General features: G+C 45.1%; 1 protein-coding gene across 3 annotated transcripts in view; it reads right to left on the minus strand.

Annotated features, from left to right (window-relative positions):
* The window catches only part of LOC135508466 (serine/threonine-protein phosphatase 2A 56 kDa regulatory subunit gamma isoform-like), a 61,431-nt gene that overhangs the window by 26,282 nt on the left and 10,913 nt on the right, over window positions 1–24,236 (minus strand). The window contains exon 1 of one of the 3 annotated variants that reach the window (XM_064928674.1): window positions 7,334–7,518. The exons of the other annotated variants lie outside the window; for them this stretch is intronic. Within the exon in view, the coding sequence (XP_064784746.1) occupies window positions 7,334–7,427 (94 nt within the window). The 5' untranslated portion in view covers window positions 7,428–7,518. Of the gene's footprint in view, window positions 1–7,333; window positions 7,519–24,236 lie in introns of those variants that run through there. 3 annotated transcript variants of the gene reach the window in all.

The raw sequence follows: 24,236 nt of genomic DNA on the forward strand, positions 1-24,236 counted from the left end.
GCACCCCGTATTATCGGCATATTCAACGGCATTTAAGAAATATTACCTTCAACAGTGTTATCTTCAAATCAAACCAATATTTTGTGATAATTGGTGTCGTAAAAATGTTAGCTGGGTTAACAATTAGCATGTTTGACATTTCAGTGGAAATACATTTACATTTAAGTCATTTAGCAGACGCTCTACTCCTATCAGCTTTTTTTATAAGCGTTTATTTATTTTTTTAAATAGGTCCCGCATTAACGGCATACGGTCCCCAGATATTGGCCACCTTACTATTTTGTTCAATTACAAGATATATCCGATTGAGGTTGTTAAAAAAATATAATAATGCTTTTTACAGGTCACCAGCCTCGTATCCAACGTACCTACTAGATAGTTGGCTAGCCAACCAGAAGAAAAATAAATGCCTGTCAACTTTTCACTGCGTAGCCTGGTGCGCCCTCCTGTAGACTTAAGAATGGTTCTCAACCCAGTCTTCTTCATCTTCAGTGTAGGAACCAAATAATGTCTCATATGTTTTACAGACTAATCTTATGTTAAGAAAGTAGATGTGTTTAACACTAACACATGAGTATGAATAATGTAGGTAAAAAAGTAGGATATTAAATTTTGTGGTCTGTTGCGCAGACACATTATACAATACACAGCATGTCCCACAACATATACACACACACACACACACACACACACACACACATACACCTTTTTGAAAACCCTCAAAACCTAACTTGCATAAACTGCAATGAAAATCGGTGGTCAGCTAGCTAGAAGGGTGCCTTCAAATCAAATTTGTCACATATACATGGTTAGCAGATGTTAATGCGAGTGTAGCGAAATGCTTGTGCTTCTAGTTGACAACTCAGTAATAACCAACGAGTAAACTTAACAATTCCAAAACTACTACCTTATACACACACAAGTGTAAAGAGATAAAGAATATGTACATAAAGATATATGAATGAGTGATGGTACAGAGCAGCATAGGCAAGATGCAGTAGATGTATATACTGTACTCGATACCATATGAAATGAGTAATGTAGGCTGTGTAAACAAAGTGGCAGTCAGTCGCAAAATGTACGGTTAGCGTCGGGCCATTTAAAATGTTGAGCTCAAAGTGATTTAATCCTCCAACCGCTGGAGAGTGTCCGAAGTTAAGGGGAAAATCAGCTATAATTATGTGGGCCTAATTCAGATAATGTCATAAGATTCCCAGCGCTTCAAAACAAGCCTCCTCCACCCTCTAGCTCTTTCCCCACCCGCAAAATTACAGTCACATCTTGAGCTTTACACATGTAAAACACTGATTGGTCAAGTAATTTAATTGTCGAGTTCATGTAAAGTCTAAAAAGGAAGGAATAATATAAAACGGGTACTTTTTTGTTAGTTATAACGGGGTCAGTAATTTATTTTGCAGTTCGACACTGCGGAATGGATTGAAAAAAACTAAACGATTGGAAAATAATTGTGGCTCCAACCCCTGGTTTAAAGCAGGCCTTGCAGGTGAAGGCGGTGTGTGTTTAAAGCTATGGAACGCCGTATGGGTCATCGCGTGTCAAAAAAGATACGTCACACACTGTTCTATTATAGAATGTTGTGTGTGTCGAATTTGCATGTGCAAGCCAAGCACCACCATCTCCGTCAAAGCTGTACAATACTGCGTTGCTAATAAGGCATTATTTGTTCAACTGTGTGAGCATTTGAAATTAGATCAGGACCAAAATGACAAGGATCAAAAATGTTTGCAAATAACTGATACAGATGATATTAGCAACTTCTGGGGTAGCTAGCTAGCTTTAGCTTGGTACCTAGCTAGCACCAATACAACCAGCCTGAAAACAAAGACCAGTAGAAACAGCTGTCATTGTCAATATTCTTTGCAATGATTTAGGAATCCATGCGAGTAAGTATTAGCTTGGTAGCCACTTGTTCTTCGATTGAAATAACTAGCTAGCCAGCTACTTCGCCTTGTTGCCCAAAACTAGCGTTACAAGCAGCCATCTAGCTTCATCTGGCTAGTGTGGCTTGACCGGGTTGTTTGTTGTGAAACTAGCCACAATGAGGATTAGACAATAGTGGAATTTGCATTTCGCCATTCAAAATAAATCACTCTTAGAAAGTAGAGGTCGACCGATTAATCGAAATGGTCGATTAATTAGGGCCGATTTCAAGTTTTCCTAACAATCGGAAATCTGTATTTTTGGGTGCCGATTTAAAAAAATTGTTTATACCTTTATTTAACTAGGAATGTCAGTTAACACATTTTTATTTTCAATGGCGGCCTAGAAACGGTGGATAACTGCCTTGTTCAGGGGCAGAATGACAGATTTTCACCTTGTCAGCTCGGGGAATCCAATCTTGCAACCTTACAGTTAACAAGTCCAATGCTCTAACCACCTGCCTTCATTGCACTCCACGAGGAGCCTGCCTGTTACGCGAATACAGTAGAAGCCAAGGTAAGTTGCTAGCTAGCATTAAACTTATCTTATAAAAAGCAATCAGTCATAATCACTAGTTAATAACTACACATGGTTGATGATATTACTAGTTTATCTAGCGTGTCCTGCGTTGCATATTTTATTTATTTACCTTTATTTAACTAGGCAAGTCAGTTAAGATCAAATACTTATTTTTAATGACAGCTTAGGAACAGTGGGTTAACTGCCTGTTCAGGGGCAGAACGACAGATTTGTACCTTGTCAGCTCTGGGATTTGAACTTCCAACCTTCCGGTTACTAGTCCAATGCTCTAACCACAAGACTACCCTGCTGCATATAAATTGATGCAACGCTGGGAGATGATTTAACAAAAGCGCATTTGCGGGGGGAAAAAAAATCAATCATTGGACGACTGTACCCAACCATAAACACCAATGCCTACTGAACGGTTCCGTATTTCACTGAAATAAACGTTTTGTTTTCGAAAATGATAGTTTCCGGACTCGACCATATTAATGACCAAAGGCTCATATTTCTGTGTGTTATTAGGTTATAATTAAGTCTGAGAGAGCAGTCTGACTGAGCGATGGTAGGCAGCAGGAGGCTCATATGCATTCATTCAAACAGCACTTTCGTGCGTTTTGCCAGCAGCTCTTTGCTGTGCTTCAAACATTGCGCTGTTTATGACTTCAAGCCTATCAGCCTGATGGCTGGTGTAACTGAGGTGAAATGGCTAGCTAGTTAGCTGGGTGTGCGCTAATAGCGTTTCAAACATCACTAGCTCTGAGACTTGGAGTAGTTATTCCCATTGCTCTGCAAGGGCCATGGCTTTTGTGGAGCGATGGGTAACGCTGCTTCGAGTGTGGCTGTTGTCGATGTGTTCCTGGTTCGAGCCCAGGTAGGGGCGAGGAGAGGGACGGAAGCTATACTGTTACACTGGCAATACTAAAGTGCCTATAACATGCAATAGTCCAAGGTATATGAAATACAAATGGTATAGAGAAATAGTCCTATAAATACTATATTAACTACAATCTAAAACCTCTTACCTTGGAATATTGAAGTCCCATGTTAAAAGGCACCACCAACTTTCATATGTTCTCATGTTCTGAGCAAGGAACTCAAACGTTAGCTTTTTTACATGGCACATATTGCACTTTTACTTCAACACTTTGTTTTTACATTATTTAAACCAAATTGAACATGCTTCATTATTTATTTGAGGCCAAACTGATTTTTATATTATGTATTACATTAAGTTAAAATAAGTGTTAATTCAGTCGTGTTGTAATTGTCATTATTACAAATACATTTTTAAAATAAGAATGTATAAATCGGTCGACCTCTATCAGAAAGTGATGTTGAAGGTTACAAATTGGTGGAATCATTCCATATTTAGACTAGATAATATTAAACAGGGTTGGACTATTGAAATGTGGAGCAGTGAAATGGGGTATGAGTCTACTCGGTGACACCCAGATGAGCATCGTAGCTCTTATTGCGGGACTTTGACTGTGGGAAATCACCTCCCCAGTCAGCCTATTGTGCATATTGACATTCATATTGCACTGTACAGACTTACCGAAGGATTGGAGATCAATGAAATGGGTCTTCTCAGTACCCAATTGCTTTCTTCCCCCCAAAGCACTCCTCGGAGTTATCAGGCTCCAAAACATACATTGTCAATCAAACGTATTTATAAAAGCTATTTTTTACATCAGCAGATGTCACAGAGCCATTACTTATATTGTTTTTCCTCTGGAATACTGTTCAATACACATAGTAGGTTGACCGGTACAATAAATGTGCCTCAATTCAAAGTTGTTTCAGAGTCCCGCAATAAGAGCTAAGACGCTAATGTTCTCTGGGTGTCACGGAGTCGACTGATACCCCATGTCATTGATCCACCATCCATAGGTTAATGCTGTACAGTGAAATAAGTACGCCACCAATGCAATTCTAAAGTCTAATACATCCAGCGGGATTTCAACAGATGTCAACAATTTGTCATTTGTTTGTATATCGTTTTGCACGATCTATTCCACTATTTGTATTAAAGTGCATCACTTCCATAGAGAGACTTATTTTGAAGGCAAACCGCAAAGTTCACTATTGTGGCTAGCTTCACATAGGTGGGTCCAACCACCATTAATCAAATAAGAACGGTCTTATAAATTAGGGGTATTTCAAATGATGACACCTTGCTAGATAGTTTGCTTGCTAACTATAGCTACTGAAACAGATTGTAATTTTGCTAGCTTTATGACCAGCACTGTCCAGAGCTTGGGGGAAGTGTGTTTGCGCTCGTGCGGCAGGTGCACGAGACAAAATTTTACCAGCATCATAGCATGCGTGTCGTTGAGACATATGAAATACAAGTGATTGTAATAAATGAGTAATAACTACGTAAAAAAAAATGTATGAATGTGTTAAACGATTGTGACATCATTCAGGTCTTGATTGGTCAACAAGTTATTTGACACGCAAAGATTCAAACGGCATTCCATTGCTGCTGGTGGGTATTTGACACTAGGCAAAGACTCAGTTTGAATACATCAGAAAGGACTCACAAATCCACATTGTTTGGATTGGGCAAAGTAATAAGGCAGTGACATTTCTTTCAGCCATCCAATCACTTACAGATTTGTGTTAAATCGCAGGGAAACAAGGGACAGAATGATGGATCAATAATGCATCCTAAAGTAATCTAACAGTGCCACTGTCTGTTAAATCACCAGCCCTGCATGCACCCTTACTTTGCCTATGTCATGCGCAGACTACTCCAATTACAAAAACGCTTGCTGATAAAGTTTCTGTACATGTGCCTAAAATACCCTCTAACGGGATGTGCAAGAGAGATAAAAGCATCTACATTAACCCTGATGTAACCCCCATTACTATAGGACAAAAGTGTCAGAGAGGCAGCCTTGATCATCTTTACGTGACTATAATAACAGCAGTAATGGGAGTCACATTGGGTTAAGAGTGACATTTCCGTAGGTCATAATCACATAAAAGTTCACAAAAATCGCAATCTGTTTCAGTAGGGGGTACTTTAAGTTGTGAAAAACTTTCCAGGCAAACATTTTGGTTGTTTATTTCAAGATAGCGGTATTGCAACCTTTAAAACGGGTTTAGCAAGGAGCGCCAATGTGACATAAGGTCTGTTATAAACTGAGTGGTTCGAGCCTTAAATACTGACTGGCTGACAGCTGTGCTATACCACAGGTATGACAAAATATTTATTTTTTACTGCTAATTACGTTGGTAACTAGTTTATAATATCAGTAAGGCACCTCAGGGGTTTGTGGTTTATGGCCAAAATACAAGCGCTAAGGGCTGTATCCAGTCACTCCGTGTTGCGCATAAGAACATCCCTTAGGTGTGCTATATTGGCCATATACCACACCTCCTCGTGCCCTATTGCTTAAATATACAACGGAGTTCAGCCAAATCAGCATCTAGGACTCAAACTACCCGGTTTATAATGTCATTTAGTAGAAACTTTAGTCCAAAGCAACTTACAACCATGCATGCATGCATGCATTTTTTTTCTTCTCATATGGGTGGCCCCAATGGGAATCAAACCCATGACCCTGATGTTGCAAGTGCCATGCTTTACCAACAGCCACAAAGGACCAGTGAAATTTACTTGTTATATTACTTTGACAGGTCACTGGCAAAGACATGGGCTCTGAATAGGTCAAGCATGCCTCATAAGCAAAACAATGCACCCATCGCATTCTCCACATTTCCATTGTACCTTTCTTTCTGAATAATACACCTAAGGCCTTTCTACTGCCTTTTCCCCTAGTATATTAGCAAGAGGGAGCCTCCGATGTCTTACAAGGACACTGGGGATAAGAGGGAGAGAGACCACTTGATTGTTCAAAACAAATGAATGTCATTCAATGTTGGGGTGTTGGTCGACTCCAATTCAGAACCAAATCAATAACTCCCCCCACGGCATAATGGATCTTATTCAACACCACCAACTCCATTGGCTTTCACAGAAGTTGGGGGCATAGGCCCACCTTTCCAGAACAGGCCATGTCTGCGTGCTATTGACTCAGTGTGCTGGCTAGCCCAGAGCTTAGTAAATGCGATAGCAGCTAGCCTATTAGCCTACTGCTAGCCTATTAGCCTACTGCTAGCCTATTAGCCTACTGCTAGCCTATTAGCCTACTGCTAGCCTATTAGCCTACTGCTAGCCTATTAGCCTACTGCTAGCCTATTAGCCTACTGCTAGCCTATTAGCCTACTAACTGACTCTCAAAGGTTTGTTGTTTCAGGGGAGGGAAATACCAGGCTTTTGCCCTTCTTTGGCGGTGGCGACCTCTCCTCCGTTGGGAAGAGGAAGACAGATAAGGGCGGGGAGGCAGCAGAAGCAGAAAAGGGGCTACTGCAGCGGAGGCAGTAATCTACACACCTCTGGACAATTTGTGCCCAGATTAACTGGAGTGTGACAAACCATGGGCCAGAAAAAAAAAAGAGGTAACGAACACAGGCCGAGTCTGCCGTACAACCTCTTAAAACTCTTACAAAGATATTAAAAACATACACTCTCAAAACACACAGAGGGAAACATAATGAAAACCTTCCCTAGGCTATGACCTCACTGGGCTGTGCGGGGGATGGGCAGAGGGAGTAGAAAAACCAGCCTTTTCTCAATCTTTTCATGTAGCTCTGCCTGCAATCCCTAAGAAAATCATCCCCTGATCCACTATAAGGAAACAATAAAACCCTTTCCAAAACGGCTATCCTTCTGAAACAAAGACCCTTAAAGCTTATCTTCCCATCTTGGTAACAAATCAGCCAATAACCAGCGGAGGGGAACAGATAGAGAAATGCTGTCTCTGTTCGAGGACAAAATGTAACAATGGTTCCTACGTACCTCTGAAGTGCATAAGAGCCACCGGCTGGAAAGGCCCATTGGAATTAGGTGCATCCACAACCATCCTGATTCCAGCTTTATTGCATGTCAACATCTAAACTCGACCAGGAAGGCAATCCACTTAAGGTAAGGGGCCAGCCTCCATTTTAGCACAAAAGCAGATGAGAAAATGAAGCGCTCTGCTGCTGGAGGGAACTGTCTAGTTAGTGACGTCAGCGGTAAGGAGCAAGCCGGTTGGCTGAGCCCAGCCACATAAAGTGACGTGGGCAGGCAGCTCGGAAAGCGGATGTTGATTGGTAAATAGAGAGTAGGGGGCAGGACTTGCAGAGACAATATATTGGTCTGTGATTGTTCAGAACCGTTTTGAGCTTGGCCCTGCCTTCTTTAAGGACTAGGAACTCTACAAATTCACTGTATTCTATTCCAGACATTACTGAATATGACTCCAAGTGCCTAATGGTTGGTAAAATTCTCAATTTGAATGACAAAAGGTACATACATGATGGATTTTTTAAAGATACTGTTAGAAGAAGTAGGGTTTCAGATGTTTTCAGAAGATGGGCAGAGACTATGCTGTCCTAGATTCAGGGGGAAGCTGATTCCATCATTGGTGAGCCAGAACAGAGAAGAGCTTTTGACTGGGCTGAGCAGGAGCTACATTCCTGTAGGGGTGGAAGGGCCATGAGACCAGAGGTGGCAGAACGGACTGCTCGGGTTGAGGTGTAGGGTTTGAGCATAGCCTGAAGGTAGGGAGGGGAAGTTCCTCTTGCTGTTCCATAGGTAAGCACCAATAATATTGTTTAACGTGATTTTTGAATGACTACCTCATCTCTGTACCGCACACATACAGATAATTGTAAGGTCCCTCAGTTGAGCAGTGAATTTCAAACACAGATTCAACCACAAAGACCAGGGAGGTTTTCCAATGCCTGTCAAATAGGGGCACCTATTGGTAGATGTGTGAAAATATAAAACGCAGACATTGAATATCTGTTTGAGCATGGTGACGTCATTAATTGCACTTTGTATGGTGTATCAATACACCCAGTTACTTCAAAGATACAGGCTTCCTTCCTAACTCAGTTGCCGGATAGGAAGGAAAGTGCTTGGGGATTTCACCTTGAGGCCAATGCGGACTTTAAAACAGTTACAGAGTTTAATGGCTGTGATAGGAGAAAACTGAGGATGGATCAACAACATTGTAGTTACTCCGCATTATTAACCTAATTGACAGAGTGAAAAGAAGAAAGCCTGTAAATAATTAAAATATTCCAAAACATGCATCCTGTTTGGAACAAGGCACTAAATTAATACTGACAAAAAATGTGGCAAAGCAATTAACTTTTTGTCCTGATTACAAAGCGTTATGTTTGGGGCAAATCCAACACAACACATCACTGAGTACCACTCCACATATTTTCAAGCACGGTGGTGGCTGCATCATATTATGAGTATGCTTGTAATCGTTAAGGACTGGGGAGTTTTTCAGGATAAAAAAGAAATGGAATTAAGCTACGCACAGGCATAATCCTAGAGGAAAACCTGGTTCAGTCTGCTTTCCACCAGAAACTGGGAGATTAATTCCCCTTTTAGTAGGACAATAATCTAAAACACAAGCCCAAATCTACACTGGAGTTGCTTAACAAGAAGACAGTGAATTTTCCTGAGTGGCCGACGTATAGTTTTGGCTTAAATTTAGTTGGAAAATCTATGGCAAGACCTAGAAAATGGTTGGCTAGCAATGATCAACAAACAACTTGACAGAGCTTGAAGAATTCTGAAAAGAATAATGGGCAAATGTTGCACAATCCAGGTGTGGGACTTACCTTGACAGACTCACAACTGTGAGAAACAAAGTCCCATAAAGGTGACTTCCCTTCTTGTTCGGGTGTCACGAATATATCACCGGTCCGTTGTTCTGTGTTCCTTTGGTTTTGTCTGATTGGTATCACCTGTTTCTTGTTTGGTTGTTAGGGTGGGGGTTTGTTCAGCCCGCTTCTGTTTCGTGCGGGCTTCTTGTTCTGTGTTTGAGTGTATTTTGTTTGTATTTTGGGTTTCGCTCTGTCCGTTATTATTTCTGATCATTTGTTTTCCTACTTTTGTTCATGTTATTTTTCCTGGACATTAAAACGTGTTTTTTCCCACGTCTTTTGCTCTCTGCGCCTGACTCCACACCTCACTCATTTGTCGTAACAGAAGCCCGCACCACAATATGGAGTCAGCAGGAGCAGCGACCACTCCTCTTCCCACTATGGAGGAGAGAGTCCTTCATCACACGTCCATCCTCCATCGACTAGGATTAGCGATGGATCAAATGATGGAGAGGATGGATCGTTGGGAGAGGAATGGGCTCCCTACTACCCCACCGACCCTCCCACCAGCAGCTCTACCATCTCCCCCATCTGGATCTGGTTCCAGCGCTCTGCGCATTACGCCTCCGAGGGAGTACGATGGAGCAGCGACGGGGTGCCAGGGATTCCTGCTTCAACTAGACCTCTACCTGGCCACCGTTCGGCCGGCTCCCTCGGACGAGGAGAGAGTGTGGGTCCTCATCACATGCCTTATGGGTAGAGCCCTGGAGTGGGCTAATGCGGTCTGGAACTGGCCCGACTCAGCGAAGGACAATTACCCGGAGTTCACCCGCCATTTCAGGGCTGTGTTCGATCACCCTCCAGAAGGTTGAGCGGCGGGTGAGAGATTGTTCCATCTCAGACATGGGACGAGGAGCGCGCAGGACTTCGCGCTGGAGTTCCGGACCTTGGCCGCTGGAGCAGGGTGGAACGACAGGGCCCTGATAGACCATTACAGGTGTAGCCTGAGAGAGGACGTCCGCAGGGAGCTGGCCTGTCGGGACACTACACTTAGCCTGGATGGACTGATAGACCTGTCGATCCGGTTGGACCATCTGCTAGCTGCTCGCGGACGTTCTGAAAGGATCCTGTCAGTTCTACCTCCTGACCCTCCTGCTCCTATCCCGATGAAGCTAGGAGGGTCCGCGTCTAGGGAGATCGGAGGAGGAAGCTCCTCCTGTACCAGTTGTGGCCGGAGAGGGCACACGTCTGGTCGGTGCTGGAGGAATTCATCTGGGAATCGAGAAGGCAGGCAGAACACTCCTCGGTCACCCCAGGTGAGTAAGCACCACACTCTCCCAGAGTTTCCTGTTGGTCACATGTTCTTATTAATTTGTTTCTTTGTTTATTGTTTTGTTTATTCTCCTTCTCTCCAGCATAAGGCACTGATAGATTCCGGTGCAGCTGGAAACTTTATAGATCGGACTCGCTCAGAGGTTGAGGATTCCGTTAGTAAAAGTAGACCCCCTTTTCCCGTGCACTCTTTAGATAGTCGACCACTAGGGTCAGGGCTGGTGAGGAAAGCCACAATTTCGTTGGAGATGATTACGCAGGGGAATCACAAGGAGCGAATTAGTTTGTTCCTTATCGATTCACCTGCGTTTCCAGTGGTGCTGGGGATTCCCTGGCTAGCTGTTCATAATCCTACGATTTCGTGGAAACAGGGAACTCTCCAGTGGTGGTCTGATGAGTGTTCAGGCAGGTGTGTAGGGGTTTCCATCGGTGCGACAACGGTGGAGAGTCCAGACCAGGTTTCCACCGTGCGCATTCCAGCTGAGTATGACGATTTGGCTATCGCTTTCAGTAAAAAGAAGGCGACCCAATTACCACCCCATAGGCAGGGGGATTGCGTGATAAACCTCCAGGGTAACGCTGCACTCCCCAGGAGTCATGTGTATCCTTTGTCCCAGGAGGAGACGGTGGCTATGGAAACTTATATCACCGAGGCTCTGGGACAGGGGTACATTCGGCCCTCCATGTCACCTGTCTCTTCGAGTTTCTTTTTTGTGAAGAAAAAAGATGGTGGTTTGCGTCCGTGTATTGATTATAGAGGTCTAAATTCCATCATGGTGGGTTTTAGTTACCCACTACCTCTCATTGCTACGGCAGTGGAATCATTTCACGGAGCACAGTTCTTCACTAAACTGGATCTCAGGAGTGCTTATAATCTGGTGCGTATTCGGGAAGGAGATGAGTGGAAAACTGCATTTAGCACTACTTCTGGCCATTATGAGTACCTCGTCATGCCATACGGTTTAAAGAATGCTCCAGCTATATTTCAATCTTTTGTGGATGAGATTCTCAGAGACCTGCACGGACAGGGTGTAGTGGTGTATATTGACGATATTTTGATCTACTCCGCTACACACACTGCGCATGCATCTCTGGTGCGCAAGGTTCTTAGATGACTGCTGGAGCATGACCTGTATGTGAAGGCGGAGAAATGTGAGTTTTCCAAACGATCAGTTTCCTTCCCGGGTTATCGCATTTCCAGCTCTGGGTTGGTAATTGAGGGTGACTGCGTAAATGCCGTGCGTAATTGGCCGACTCCGACCACGGTAAAGGAGGTGCAGCGGTTCTTGGGGTTTGCCAATTACTACCGGAGGTTTATCCGGGATTTTGGTCAGGTAGCTGCCCCTATTACCTCACTGCTGAAGGGGGGGGCCGGTGCGTTTACAGTGGTCAGCAGAGGCGGACGGAGCTTTTCGTAAGTTGAAGGCGATGTTCACTGAGGCGCCGGTGTTGGCGCATCCGGGCCCTTCTTTGGCATTTATAGTAGAGGTGGACGCATCCGAGGCTGGGGTTGGAGCGGTGCTCTCACAGCGTTCGGGTGCGCCATCGAAGCTCCGCCCCTGTGCCTTTTTTTCCCGAAGAAACTCGGGCCAGCGGAGCGGAATTATGATGTGGGGGATAGGGAGTTGTTGGCTATGGTTAAGGCCCTGAAGGTGTGGAGACACTGGCTTGAGGGGGCTAAGCACCCTTTCCTTATCTGGACTGACCACCGTAACCTGGAGTATATCCGATCAGCTAGGAGACTGAATCCTCGTCAGGCAAGGTGGGCCATGTATTTCACCAGATTTCGTTTTACTATCTCGTATATACCAGGTTTCCTCAACACTAAGGCCGACGCGCTGTCAAGACTCTATGACACTGAGGACAGGTCCATCGATCCTACTCCCATCATTCCGGCAGCTAAGCTGGTGGCACCAGTAGTATGGGATGTGGACATCGAGCGGGCGCTAAGGGAGGAACCTGCGCCTCCACAGTGACCGGAGGGTCGTAGGTACGTGCCGCTTGCTGTTCGTGATCAATTGATTCGATGGGCTCATTGTCTACCCTCGTCAGGTCACCCAGGTATTTTTAGGACAGTGCGAGGTCTTCAGAGGAAGTACTGGTGGCCCACTTTGAGGAGGGATGTGCGATTCTATGTCTCCTCCTGTTCGGTGTGCGCCCAGAGTAAGGCTCCTAGACACCTGCCACGAGGTTAATTACAACCTCTTCCCGTTCCACAACGGCCGTGGACCCATCTATCGGTGGATTTTCTTACTGACCTTCCCCCCTCTCAGGGTAACACAACGATCCTGGTCGTTGTGGATCGGTTCTCTAAGTCCTGCCGTCTTATCCCATTGCCCGGTCTCCCTACGGCCCTACAGACTGCGGAAGCTCTTTTCACCCATGTCTTCCGGCACTACGGGGTGCCCGAGGATATAGTTTCTGATCGGGGCCCCCAGTTTATCTCCCGTGTATGGAGGGCATTTATGGAACGTCTGGGGGTCTCGGTCAGCCTGACCTCAGGGTATCACCCGGGGGAGTAATGGGCAGGTGGAGAGAGTGAACCAGGAGGTGGGTAGGTTTCTGCGGTCGTATTGCCAGGACCGGCCAGGGGAGTGGGCGAGATATATTCCCTGGGCAGAAATAGCCCAGAACTCACTAAGCCACTCCTCTACCAACATGTCACCATTTGAGTGCGTGTTGGGGTACCAGCCAGTCCTGGCACCGTGACATCAGAGCCAGACTGAGGCTCCTGCGGTGGAGGAGTGGGTGCAGCGCTCTAAGGAGACCTGGAGGGCTGTCCAAGAGTCATTACGCCAAGCTAAGGCAGAAGAAGAGCGCTGACCGTCACCGCAGTGAGGCCCCCGTGTTTGCACCTGGGGACAGGGTCTGGCTCTCGACCCGAAACCTGCCCCTCCGCTTGCCCTGCCGGAAGCTGGGTCCGCAGTGTATAGGGCCATTTAAAGTCCTGAGGAGAATAAACGAGGTTTGTTATCGATTATTACTTCCTTCGTATTATCGTATTAACCCCTCGTTTCATGTGTCTCTTCTCAGGCCGGTGGTAGCTGGTCCCATGCAGGAAGGTGAGGTTCCGGAGGTTCCTCCGCCCCCTCTGGTCATCGAGGGGTCCCCGGCGTACACGATACGAGCTATTCTGGACTCGAGACGCCGAGTGAGGGGCTTGCAGTACCTCGTTGACTGGGAGGGGTACGGTCCGGAGGAGAGGTGCTGGGTTCCGGTGAGGGATATTCTAGAGCCATCTACGTTGAGAGAGTTCCATCGCCTCCGTCCGGATCGCCCGGCGCCTCGGCCCCGGGTCGTCCCAACGGCGTCGGCGCGCTGCGGGAGCTGCGCGTCGGGGGGGGTACTGTCACGAATATTACCGAAGGTGACTTCCCTTCTTGTTCGGGTGGCGCTCGGCGGTCGTCGTCACTGGTCTACTAGCTATCACCAGTCCGTTCTGTGTTCCTTTGGTTTTGTCTGATTGGTATCACCTGTTTCTTGTTTGGTTGTTAGGGTGGGGTTATATATAGTTTGTTCAGCCCGCTTCTGTTTCGTGCGGGCTTGTTCGTCTGTTCTGTGTTTGAGTGTATTTTTTTGTATTTTGGGTTTTCGCGCTGTCCGTTATTATTTCTGATCATTTGTTTTCCTACTTTTGTTCATGTTATTTTTCCTGGACATTAAGGCGTGTTTTTTCATCTTTTGCTCTCTGCGCCTGACTCCACACTCATTTGTCGTAACATAAAGTCAATAACTTGCTTGTAAGCGATGACATTCATATGATTTCAAGTTTTCATAACAAATCGAAAATCTATTTTTGGACTCCGATTTTGCAGATTTTTTTAAATTTTATTTTTATTTTTACACCTTTATTTAACTAGGCAAGTCAGTTAAGAACACATTCTTATTTTCAATGACGGCCTAGGCGGTGGGTTAACTGCCTTGTTCAGGGGTAGAACGACAGATTTTACCTTGTCAGCCTGGGATTCAATCTTGCAACCTTCCAGTTAACTAGTCCAACGCACTAACCACCTGTCTCACAAGGAGCCTGCCTGTTACACAAATGCAGTAAGCCAAGGTAAGTTGTGCTAGCATTAAACTTCTCATAAAAAACAACCAATCATAATCACTAGTTATAACTACACATGGTTGATGATATTACTAGTTTATCTAGCGTGTCCTGCATTGCATATAATCGATGCGGTGCGCATTCGCGAAAAGGACCATCGTTGCTCCAATGTGTACCTAACCATAAACATTAATGCCTTTCTTAAAATCAATACACAGAAGTATATATTTTTAAACCTGCATATTTAGCTGAAAGAAATCCAGGTTCAGGCAATATTAACCAGGTGAAATTGTGTCACTTCTCTTGCGTTCATTTTTAGGGTCAGGGTATATGACACTACACAGTCTATCGGACCAAATTATGAAAGACATGAATTGTACTTTTGAATTCTGTTAAGTCAGCGTGGAAAAGGTGAAAAGATTATTGTTGGGGGGCAGGGCTACCGACGTTAAGGCTAATCTGAAGATGGTGCTGGCTAAAGCTAAAACTGGCGAGTGTAGAGAGTATAGAGATATTGTTATCCACGTCGGACGATGTTAGGATGAAACAGTCAGAGATCACCAAGCGCAACATAGCTTCTGCGTGTAAATCAGCTAGAAAGATGTGTCGGCATCGAGTAATTGTCTCTGGCCCCCTCCCAGTTAGGGGAGTGATGAGCTCTACAGCAGAGTCTCACAACTCAATCGCTGGTTGAAAACTGTTTTCTGCCCCTCCGAAAAGTTAGAATTTGTAGATAATTGGCCCTCTTTTTGGGACTCACCCACAAACAGGACCAAGCCTGACCTGCTGACGGACTCCATCCAAGCTGGAGGGTGCTCTCATCTTATCTACCAACATAGACAGGGCTCTAACTCCTCTAGCTCCACAATGAAATAGGGTGCAGGCCAGGCAGCAGGCTGTTAGCCAGCCTGCCAGCATAGTGGAGTCTGCCACTAGCATAGTCAGTGTAGTCAGCTCAGCTATTACCATTGAGACCGTGTCTGTGCCTCGACCTGCGCAAAACTAAACATGGCGGTGTTCGCCTTAGCAATCTCACTAGGATAAAGACCACCTCCATTCCTGTCATTATTGAAAGAGATCATGATACCTCACATCTCAAAATAGGGCTACTTAATGTTAGATCCCTTACTTCAAAGGCAATTATAGTCAATGAACTAATCACTGATCATAATCTTGATGTGATTGGCCTGACTGAAACATGGCTTAAGCCTGATGAATTTACTGTGTTAAATGAGGCCTCACCTCCTGGCTACACTAGTGACCATATTGCATCCATAAAGGCGGAGGTGTTGCTAACATTTACGATAGCAAATTTCAATTTACCGGTCTTTTGAGCTTCTAGTCATGAAATCTATGCAGCCTACTCAATCACTTTTTATAGCTACTGTTTACAGGCCTCCTGGGTCATATACAGCGTTCCTCACTGAGTTCCCTGAATTCCTATCGGACCTTGTAGTCATAGCAGATAATATTCTAATCTTTGGTGACTTTAATATTCACATGGAAAAGTCCACAGACCCACTCCAAAAGGCTTTCGGAGCCATCATCGGGGACTCAGTGGGTTTTGTCCAACATGTCTCTGGACCCACTCATTGTCACAGTCATACGCTGGACCTAGTTTTGTCCCATGGAATAAATGTTGTGGATCTTAATGTTTTCCTCATAATCCAGGACTATCGGACCACCATTTTATTACGTTTGCAATTGCAACAAATAATCTGCTCAGACCCCAACCAAGGAACATCAAAAGTCGTGCTATAAATTCACAGACAACACAAAGATTCCTTGATGTCCTTCCAGATTCCCTCTGTCTACCCAATGACACCAGAGGACAAAAATCAGTTAACCACCTAACTGAGGAACTCAATTTAACCTTGTGCAATACCCTAGATGCAGTAGCACCCCTAAAAACTAAAAACATTTCTCATAAGAAACTAGCTCCCTGGTACACAGAAAATACCCGAGCTCTGAAGCAAGCTTCCAGAAAATTGGAACGGAAATGGCGCCACACCAAACTGGAAGTCTTCCGTCTAGCTTGGAAAGACAGTACCGTGCAGTACCGAAGAGCCCTTACTGCTGCTCGATCATCCTATTTTTCTAACTTAATTGAAGACAATAAGAACAATCCAAAATTCCTTTTTGATACGGTCGCAAAGCTAACTAAAAAGCAGCATTCCCCAAGAGAGGATGACTTTCACTTTAGCAGTGATAAATTCATGAACTTCTTTGAGGAAAAAATTCTGATTATTAGAAAGCAAATTACAGACTCCTCTTTAAATCTGCGTATTCCTTCAAAGCTCAGTTGTCCTGAGTCTGCACAACTCTGCGTGGACCTAGGATCAAGAGAGACGCTCAAGTGTTTTAGTACTATATCTCTTGACACAATGATGAAAATAATCATGGCCTCTAAACCTTCAAGCTGCTTACTGGACCCTATTCCAACTAAACTACTGAAAGAGCTGCTTCCTGTGCTTGGCCCTCCTATGTTGAACATAATAAACGGCTCTCTATCCACCGGATGTGTACCAAACTCACTAAAAGTGGCAGTAATAAAGCTCTCTTGAAAAAGCCAAACCTTGACCCACATCGGCCCATTGAATCTTCCATTCCTCTCAAAAATCTTAGAAAAGGCTGTTGCTCAGCAACTCACTGCCTTCCTGAAGACAAACAATGTATATGAAATGCTTCAGTCTGGTTTTAGACCCCATCATAGCACTGAGACGGCACTTGTGAAGGTGGTAAATGACATTTTAATGGCATCGGACCGAGCTCTGCATCTGTCCTCGTGCTCCTAGACCTTAGTGCTGCTTTTGATACCATCGATCACCACATTCTTTTGGAGAGATTGGAAACCCAAATTGGTCTACACGGACAAGTTCTGGCCTGGTTTAGATCTTATCTGTCGGAAAGATATCAGTTTGTCTCTGTGGATGGTTTGTCCTCTGACAAATCAACTGTAAATTTCGGTGTTCCTCAAGGTTCCGTTTTAGGACCGCTGTTGTTTTCACTATATATTTTACCTCTTGGGGATGTTATTCGAAAACATAATGTTAACTTTCACTGCTATGCGGATGATACACAGCTGTACATTTCAATGAAACATGGTGAAGCCCCAAAATTGCCCTCGCTAGAAGCATGTGTTTCAGACATAAGGAAGTGGATGGCAGCAAACTTTCTACTTTTAAACTCGGATAAAACAGAGATGCTTGTTCTAGGTCCCAAGAAACAAAGAGATCTTCTGTTGAATCTGACAATTAATCTTAATGGTTGTACAGTCATCTCAAATAAAACTGTGAAGGACCTCGGCGTTACTCTGGACCCTGATCTCTCTTTTGAAGAACATATCAAGACCATTTCAAGGACAGCTTTTTTCCATCTACGTAACATTGCAAAAATCAGAAACTTTCTGTCCAAAAATGATGCAGAAAAATTAATCCATGCTTTTGTCACTTCTAGGTTAGACTACTGCAATGCTCTACTTTCCGGCTACCCGGATAAAGCACTAAATAAACTTCAGTTAGTGCTAAATACGGCTGCTAGAATCCTGACTAGAACCAAAAAATTTGATCATATTACTCCAGTGCTAGCCTCCCTACACTGGCTTCCTGTCAAAGCAAGGGCTGATTTCAAGGTTTTACTGCTAACCTACAAAGCATTGCATGGGCTTGCTCCTACCTATCTCTCTGATTTGGTCCTGCCGTACATACCTACACGTACGCTACGGTCACAAGACGCAGGCCTCCTAATTGTCCCTAGAATTTCTAAGCAAACAGCTGGAGGCAGGGCTTTCTCCTATAGAGCTCCATTTTTATGGAACGGTCTGCCTACCCATGTCAGAGACGCAAACTCGGTCTCAACCTTTAAGTCTTTACTGAAGACTCATCTCTTCAGTGGGTCATATGATTGAGTGTAGTCTGGCCCAGGAGTGGGAAGGTGAACGGAAAGGCTCTGGAGCAACGAACCACCCTTGCTGTCTCTGCCTGGCCGGTTCCCCTCTTTCCACTGGATTCTCTGCCTCTAACCCTATTACAGGGGCTGAGTCACTGGCTTGCTGGGGCTCTCTCATGCCGTCCCTGGAGGGTGCGTCACCTGAGTGGGTTGATTCACTGATGTGGTCATCCTGTCTGGGTTGGCGCCCCCCCCCTTGGGTTGTGCCGTGGCGGAGATCTTTGCGGGCTATACTCAGCTTTGTCTCAGGATGGTAAGTTGGTGGTTGAAGATATCCCTCCAGTGGTGTGGGGGCTGTGCTTTGGCAAAGTGGGTGGGGTTATATCCTTCCTGTTTGGCCCTGTCCGGGGGTGTCCTCGGGTGGGGCCACAGTGTTCCTGACCCCTCCTGTCTCAGCCTCCAGTATTTATGCTGCAGTAGTTTATGTGTCGGGGGCTGGGGTCAGTTTGTTATATCTGGAGTACTTCTCCTGTCCAATTCGGTGTCCTGTGTGAATCTAAGTGTGCGTTCTCTAATTCTCTCCTTCTCTCTCTCGGAGGACCTTAGGACCATGCCCCAGGACTACCTGACATGATGACTCCTTGCTGTCCCCAGTCCACCTGGCCGTGCTGCTGCTCAGTTTCAACTGACCTGAGCCCTAGGACCATTCCATGACTCCTTGCTGTCCCCAGTCCACCTGGCCGTGCTGCTGCTCCAGTTTCACTGTTCTGCCTTATTATTATTCGACCATGCTGGTCATTTATGAACATTTGAACATCTTGGCCATGTTCTGTTATAATCTCTACCCGGCACAGCCAGAAGAGGACTGGCCACCCCACATAGCCTGGTTCCTCTCTAGGTTTCTTCCTAGGTTTTGGCTTTTCTAGGGAGTTTTCCTAGCCACCGTGCTTCTACACCTGCATTGCTTGCTGTTTGGGGTTTTAGGCTGGGTTTCTGTACAGCACTTTGAGATATCAGCTGATGTACGAAGGGCTATATAAATAAATTTGATTTGATTTGTCTATCAACAATGACAAGCCACCGGGGTCTGACAATCTGGATGGAAAATTACTGAGGATAATAGCAGACGATATTGATGATTGGCTGAGAGAAATTGATGATAGAATGATTTGGGGGCTGTCTTGTTAGACTTCAGTGCAGCTTTTACATTGTTGATGATAGTCACTGTGGAAGAACATACAGTGCCTTGTGAAAGTATTCGGCCCCCTTGAACTTTGCGACCTTTTGCCACATTTCAGGCTTCAAACATAAAGATATAAAACTGTATTTTTTTGTGAAGAATCAACAACAAGTGGGACACAATCATGAAGTGGAACGACATTTATTGGATATTTCAAACTCTTTTAACAAATCAAAAACTGAAAAATTGGGCGTGCAAAATTATTCAGCCCCTTTCTCAGTGCAGCAAACTCTCTCCAGAAGTTCAGTGAGGATCTCTGAATGATCCAATGTTGACCTAAATGACTAATGATGATAAATACAATCCACCTGTGTGTAATCAAGTCTCGTATAAATGCACCTGCACTGTGATAGTCTCAGAGGTCCGTTAAAAGCGCAGAGAGCATCATGAAGAACAAGGAACAAACCAGGCAGGTCCGAGATACTGTTGTGAAGAAGTTTCGGATTTGGATACAAAAAGATTTCTCAAGCTTTAAACATCCCAAGGAGCACTGTGCAAGCGATAATATTGAAATGGAAGGAGTATCAGACCACTGCAAATCTACCAAGACCTGGCCGTCCCTCTAAACTTTCAGCTCATACAAGAGAAGACTGATCAGAGATGCAGCCAAGAGGCCCATGATCACTCTGGATGAACTGCAGATATCTAAAGCTGAGGTGGGAGAATCTTTCCATAGGAAAACAATCAGTCGTATATTGCACAAATCTGGCCTTTATGGAAGAGTGCCATTTCTTAAAGATATCCATAAAAAGTGTTGTTTAGTTTGCCACAAGCCACCTGGGAGACACACCAAACATGTGGAAGAAGGTGCTCTGGTCAGATGAAACCAAAATTGAACTTTTTTGCAAAACGTTATGTTTGGCGTAAAAGCAACACAGCTCATCACCCTGAACCTACCATTGTCAAACATGGTGGCAGCATCATGGTTTGGGCCTGCTTTTCTTCAGCAGGGACAGGGAAGATGGTTAAAATTGATGGGAAGATGGATGGAGCCAAATACAGGACCATTCTGGAAGAAAACCTGATGGAGTCTGCAAAAGACCTGAGACTCGGAGATTTGTCTTCCAACAAGACAATGATCCAAAACATAAAGCAAAATCTACAATGGAATGGTTCAAAAATAAACATATCCAGGTGTTAGAATGGCCAAGTCAAAGTCCAGACCTGAATCCAATCGAGAATCTGTGGAAAGAACTGAAAACTGCTGTTCACAAATGACCTCACTGAGCTCGAGCTGTTTAGCAAGGAGGAATGGGAAAAAATGTCAGTCTCTCGATGTGCAAAACTTGAGACATACCCCAACGACTTACAGCTGTAATAAAGGTGGCGCTACAAAGTATTAACTTAAGGGGGCTGAATAATTTTGCACGCCCAATTTTTCAGTTTTTGATTTGTTAAAAAAGTTTGAAATATCCAATAAATGTCGTTCCACTTCATGATTGTGTCCCACTTGTTGTTGATTCTTCACAAAAAAATATAGTTTTATATCTTTATGTTTGAAGCCTGAAATGTGGCAAAAGGTCGCAAAGTTCAAGGGGGCCGAATACTTTCGCAAGGCACTGCATGTGTTATGGCTTTACACCCTCCGCTATAATGTGGATAAAGAGTTACTTGTCTAACAGAACACAGAGGGTGTTCTTTAATGGAAGTCTCAAATATAATCCAGTAAGTAAAGATTCCTGATACTGATTCTTGATTCTAACGACATACCACTGACTGTGTAAAGCCAGAGTTTCTATGTATGCGGATGACTCAACACTTATACACGTCAGCTACTACAGCGACTGAAATGACTGCAACACTCAACAAAGAGCTGCAGTTAGTTTCAGAGTGGGTGGCAAGGAATAAGTTAACCCTAAATAATTCTGAAACTAAAAGCATTGTATTTGGAACAAAACACTCACTAAACCCTAAACCTCAACTAAATCTTGTAATGAATAATGTGGAAATTGAGCAAGGTGAGATGACTAAACTGCTTGGAGCAACACTAGATTGTAAACTGTCATGGTCAAAACATATTGATGCACTAGTAGCTGAGATGGAGAGAAGTCTGTCTATAATAAAGCGATGCTCTGCCTTCTTAACAACACTATCAACAAGACAGGTCCTACAGGCCCTAGTTGTCGCAACTTGGCTACTGTTCAGTCGTGTGGTCAGGTGCCACAAAAAAAGAGACTTAGGGAAAATTGCATCTGGCTCAGAACAGGGCTGCACGGCTGGCCCTCAGAACAGGGCAGCACCGCTGGCCCTTTGATGTACACATAGCTAATATTAATAACATGCATGTCAATCTCTCCTGGCTGAAAGTGGAGGAGCGATTGACTTCGTCGCTACTTATATGTATGAGAGGTATTGACATGTTGAATGCACCAAGCTGTCAGTCTAAACTACTGGCACACAGCTCGGACACCCATACATACCCCACAAGACATGCCGCAAGAAGTCTCTTCCCCAATTCTTCCCATAGTCCAACAGACTATGGGAGGCACACAGTACTACATCGAGCCATGAATACATGGAACTCTATTCCACATCAGGTAACTGACGTAAGCAGTAAAATTTGATTGAAAAAACACCTTACGGAACAGCGGGGACTATGAAGCAACATAAACACACACAGACGTGCGCACACACTCACACACTACTATAGATATGTGGTAGTGGGGGAGTAGGGGCCTGAGGGCACACAATTGTATAAACTGCCTTCATTTTGTTGAACCCCAGGAAGAGTAGCTGATGCTTTGGCAACGGGATAGATAATAAACAGTAACAGCGTATCTGATGAGTCAAAAGAGATTAGTGCAAAAAGGGTATTTACAGATATTCCCGGGTAGCTATTGGTTAACTATTTAGCAGACTTACAGCTTGGGGGAAGAAGCTGTTAAGGGTCCTGTTGGTTCCAGATTTGGTGCATCGGTACTGCTTGCCATGCAGTAGCAGAGATAACGCATCTGTGACATGGGTGGCTGGAGTCTGACAATTTTATGTAGCTCTGCTGTCAGAAGTGTTATCATCAGGACAGTTTGACAGTGAATAACAACTTATGAAACATGGAAATTATTTGTCGTGCATTATATGTTTTAGAAAACCCTATTTAGTCTGCACAAAAAAAATATTGTCTTCTCTACACAAGTGAAAAGAGTAGTGGGAACACTTCAGTTGAGCCAAGTAGCAGAGAACTCACATGCAGGGCATTAAATGCCAACTGACCATTGAAGTTGGAGAGGGTAACTAGACAAGAGTAAATTGTCGTTGTCCTGGTTTCAGCCTCCACCACGTCCTGGTTTCAGCCTCCACCACGTCCTGGTTTCAGCCTCCACCACGTCCTGGTTTCAGCCTCCACCACGTCCTGGTTTCAGCCTACTAACACTTTTCCTCCTCAACCTGCACATTATGCTTTCAGTGTGTTGTCTTGTTTGCTTCTGATCTGGAAATGACAGTCCGATGTGTTTTTATGGACTGTGTTTTATCTTGCCAAAAAGGTTAAAGTGCTGACATTTCATGAGTAGCCAAGCAATAATACACCTGTTAATCAAAACCATAGATTGCAGCGCTGAGATGGCAAGAATAGGGCTGAGTAATGACAATTAGCATGATTACGGATCACATGGATCTCTGAAGAGAGAACTTAACGGTCTGCACCTCTTTCTAATTATACTCTACGAGCCAGGGTTAAGGTTATTAAAGGAGGGCAGCCTACCTGCTGCAATGGAGGAGGGCAGCCTACCTGCGGCAATAGAGGAGGGCAGCCTACCTGCGGCAATAGAGGAGGGCAGCCTACCTGCTGCAATAGAGGAGGGCAGCCTACCTGCGGCAATAGAGGAGGGCAGCCTACCTGCGGCAATAGAGGAGGGCAGCCTACCTGCGGCAATAGAGGAGGGCAGCCTACCTGCTGCAATGGAGGAGGGCAGCCTACCTGCGGCAATAGAGGAGGGCAGCCTACCTGCTGCAATGGAGGAGGGCAGCCTACCTGCGGCAATAGAGGAGGGCAGCCTACCTGCTGCAATGGAGGAGGGCAGCCTACCTGCGGCAATAGAGGAGGGCAGCCTACCTGCTGCAATGGAGGAGGGCAGCCTACCTGCGGCAATAGAGGAGGGCAGCCTACCTGCGGCAATAGAGGAGGGCAGCCTACCTGCGGCAATAGAGGAGGGCAGCCTACCTGCGGCAATAGAGGAGGGCAGCCTACCTGCGGCAATAGAGGAGGGCAGCCTACCTGCGGCAATAGAGGAGGGCAGCCTACCTGCGGCAATAGAGGAGGGCAGCCTACCTGCGGCAATAGAGGAGGGCAGCCTACCTGCTGCAATGGAGGAGGGCAGCCTACCTGCGGCAATAGAGGAGGGCAGCCTACCTGCTGCAATGGAGGAGGGCAGCCTACCTGCGGCAATAGAGGAGGGCAGCCTACCTGCGGCAATAGAGGAGGGCAGCCTACCTGCGGCAATAGAGGAGGGCAGCCTACCTGCGGCAATAGAGGAGGGCAGCCTACCTGCGGCAATAGAGGAGGGCAGCCTACCTGCTGCAATGGAGGAGGGCAGCCTACCTGCGGCAATAGAGGAGGGCAGCCTACCTGCTGCAATGGAGGAGGGC

The sequence above is a fragment of the Oncorhynchus masou genome, chromosome 21 (assembly GCF_036934945.1).
Source record: "Oncorhynchus masou masou isolate Uvic2021 chromosome 21, UVic_Omas_1.1, whole genome shotgun sequence".
Taxonomy (NCBI): Eukaryota; Metazoa; Chordata; class Actinopteri; order Salmoniformes; family Salmonidae; genus Oncorhynchus; species Oncorhynchus masou.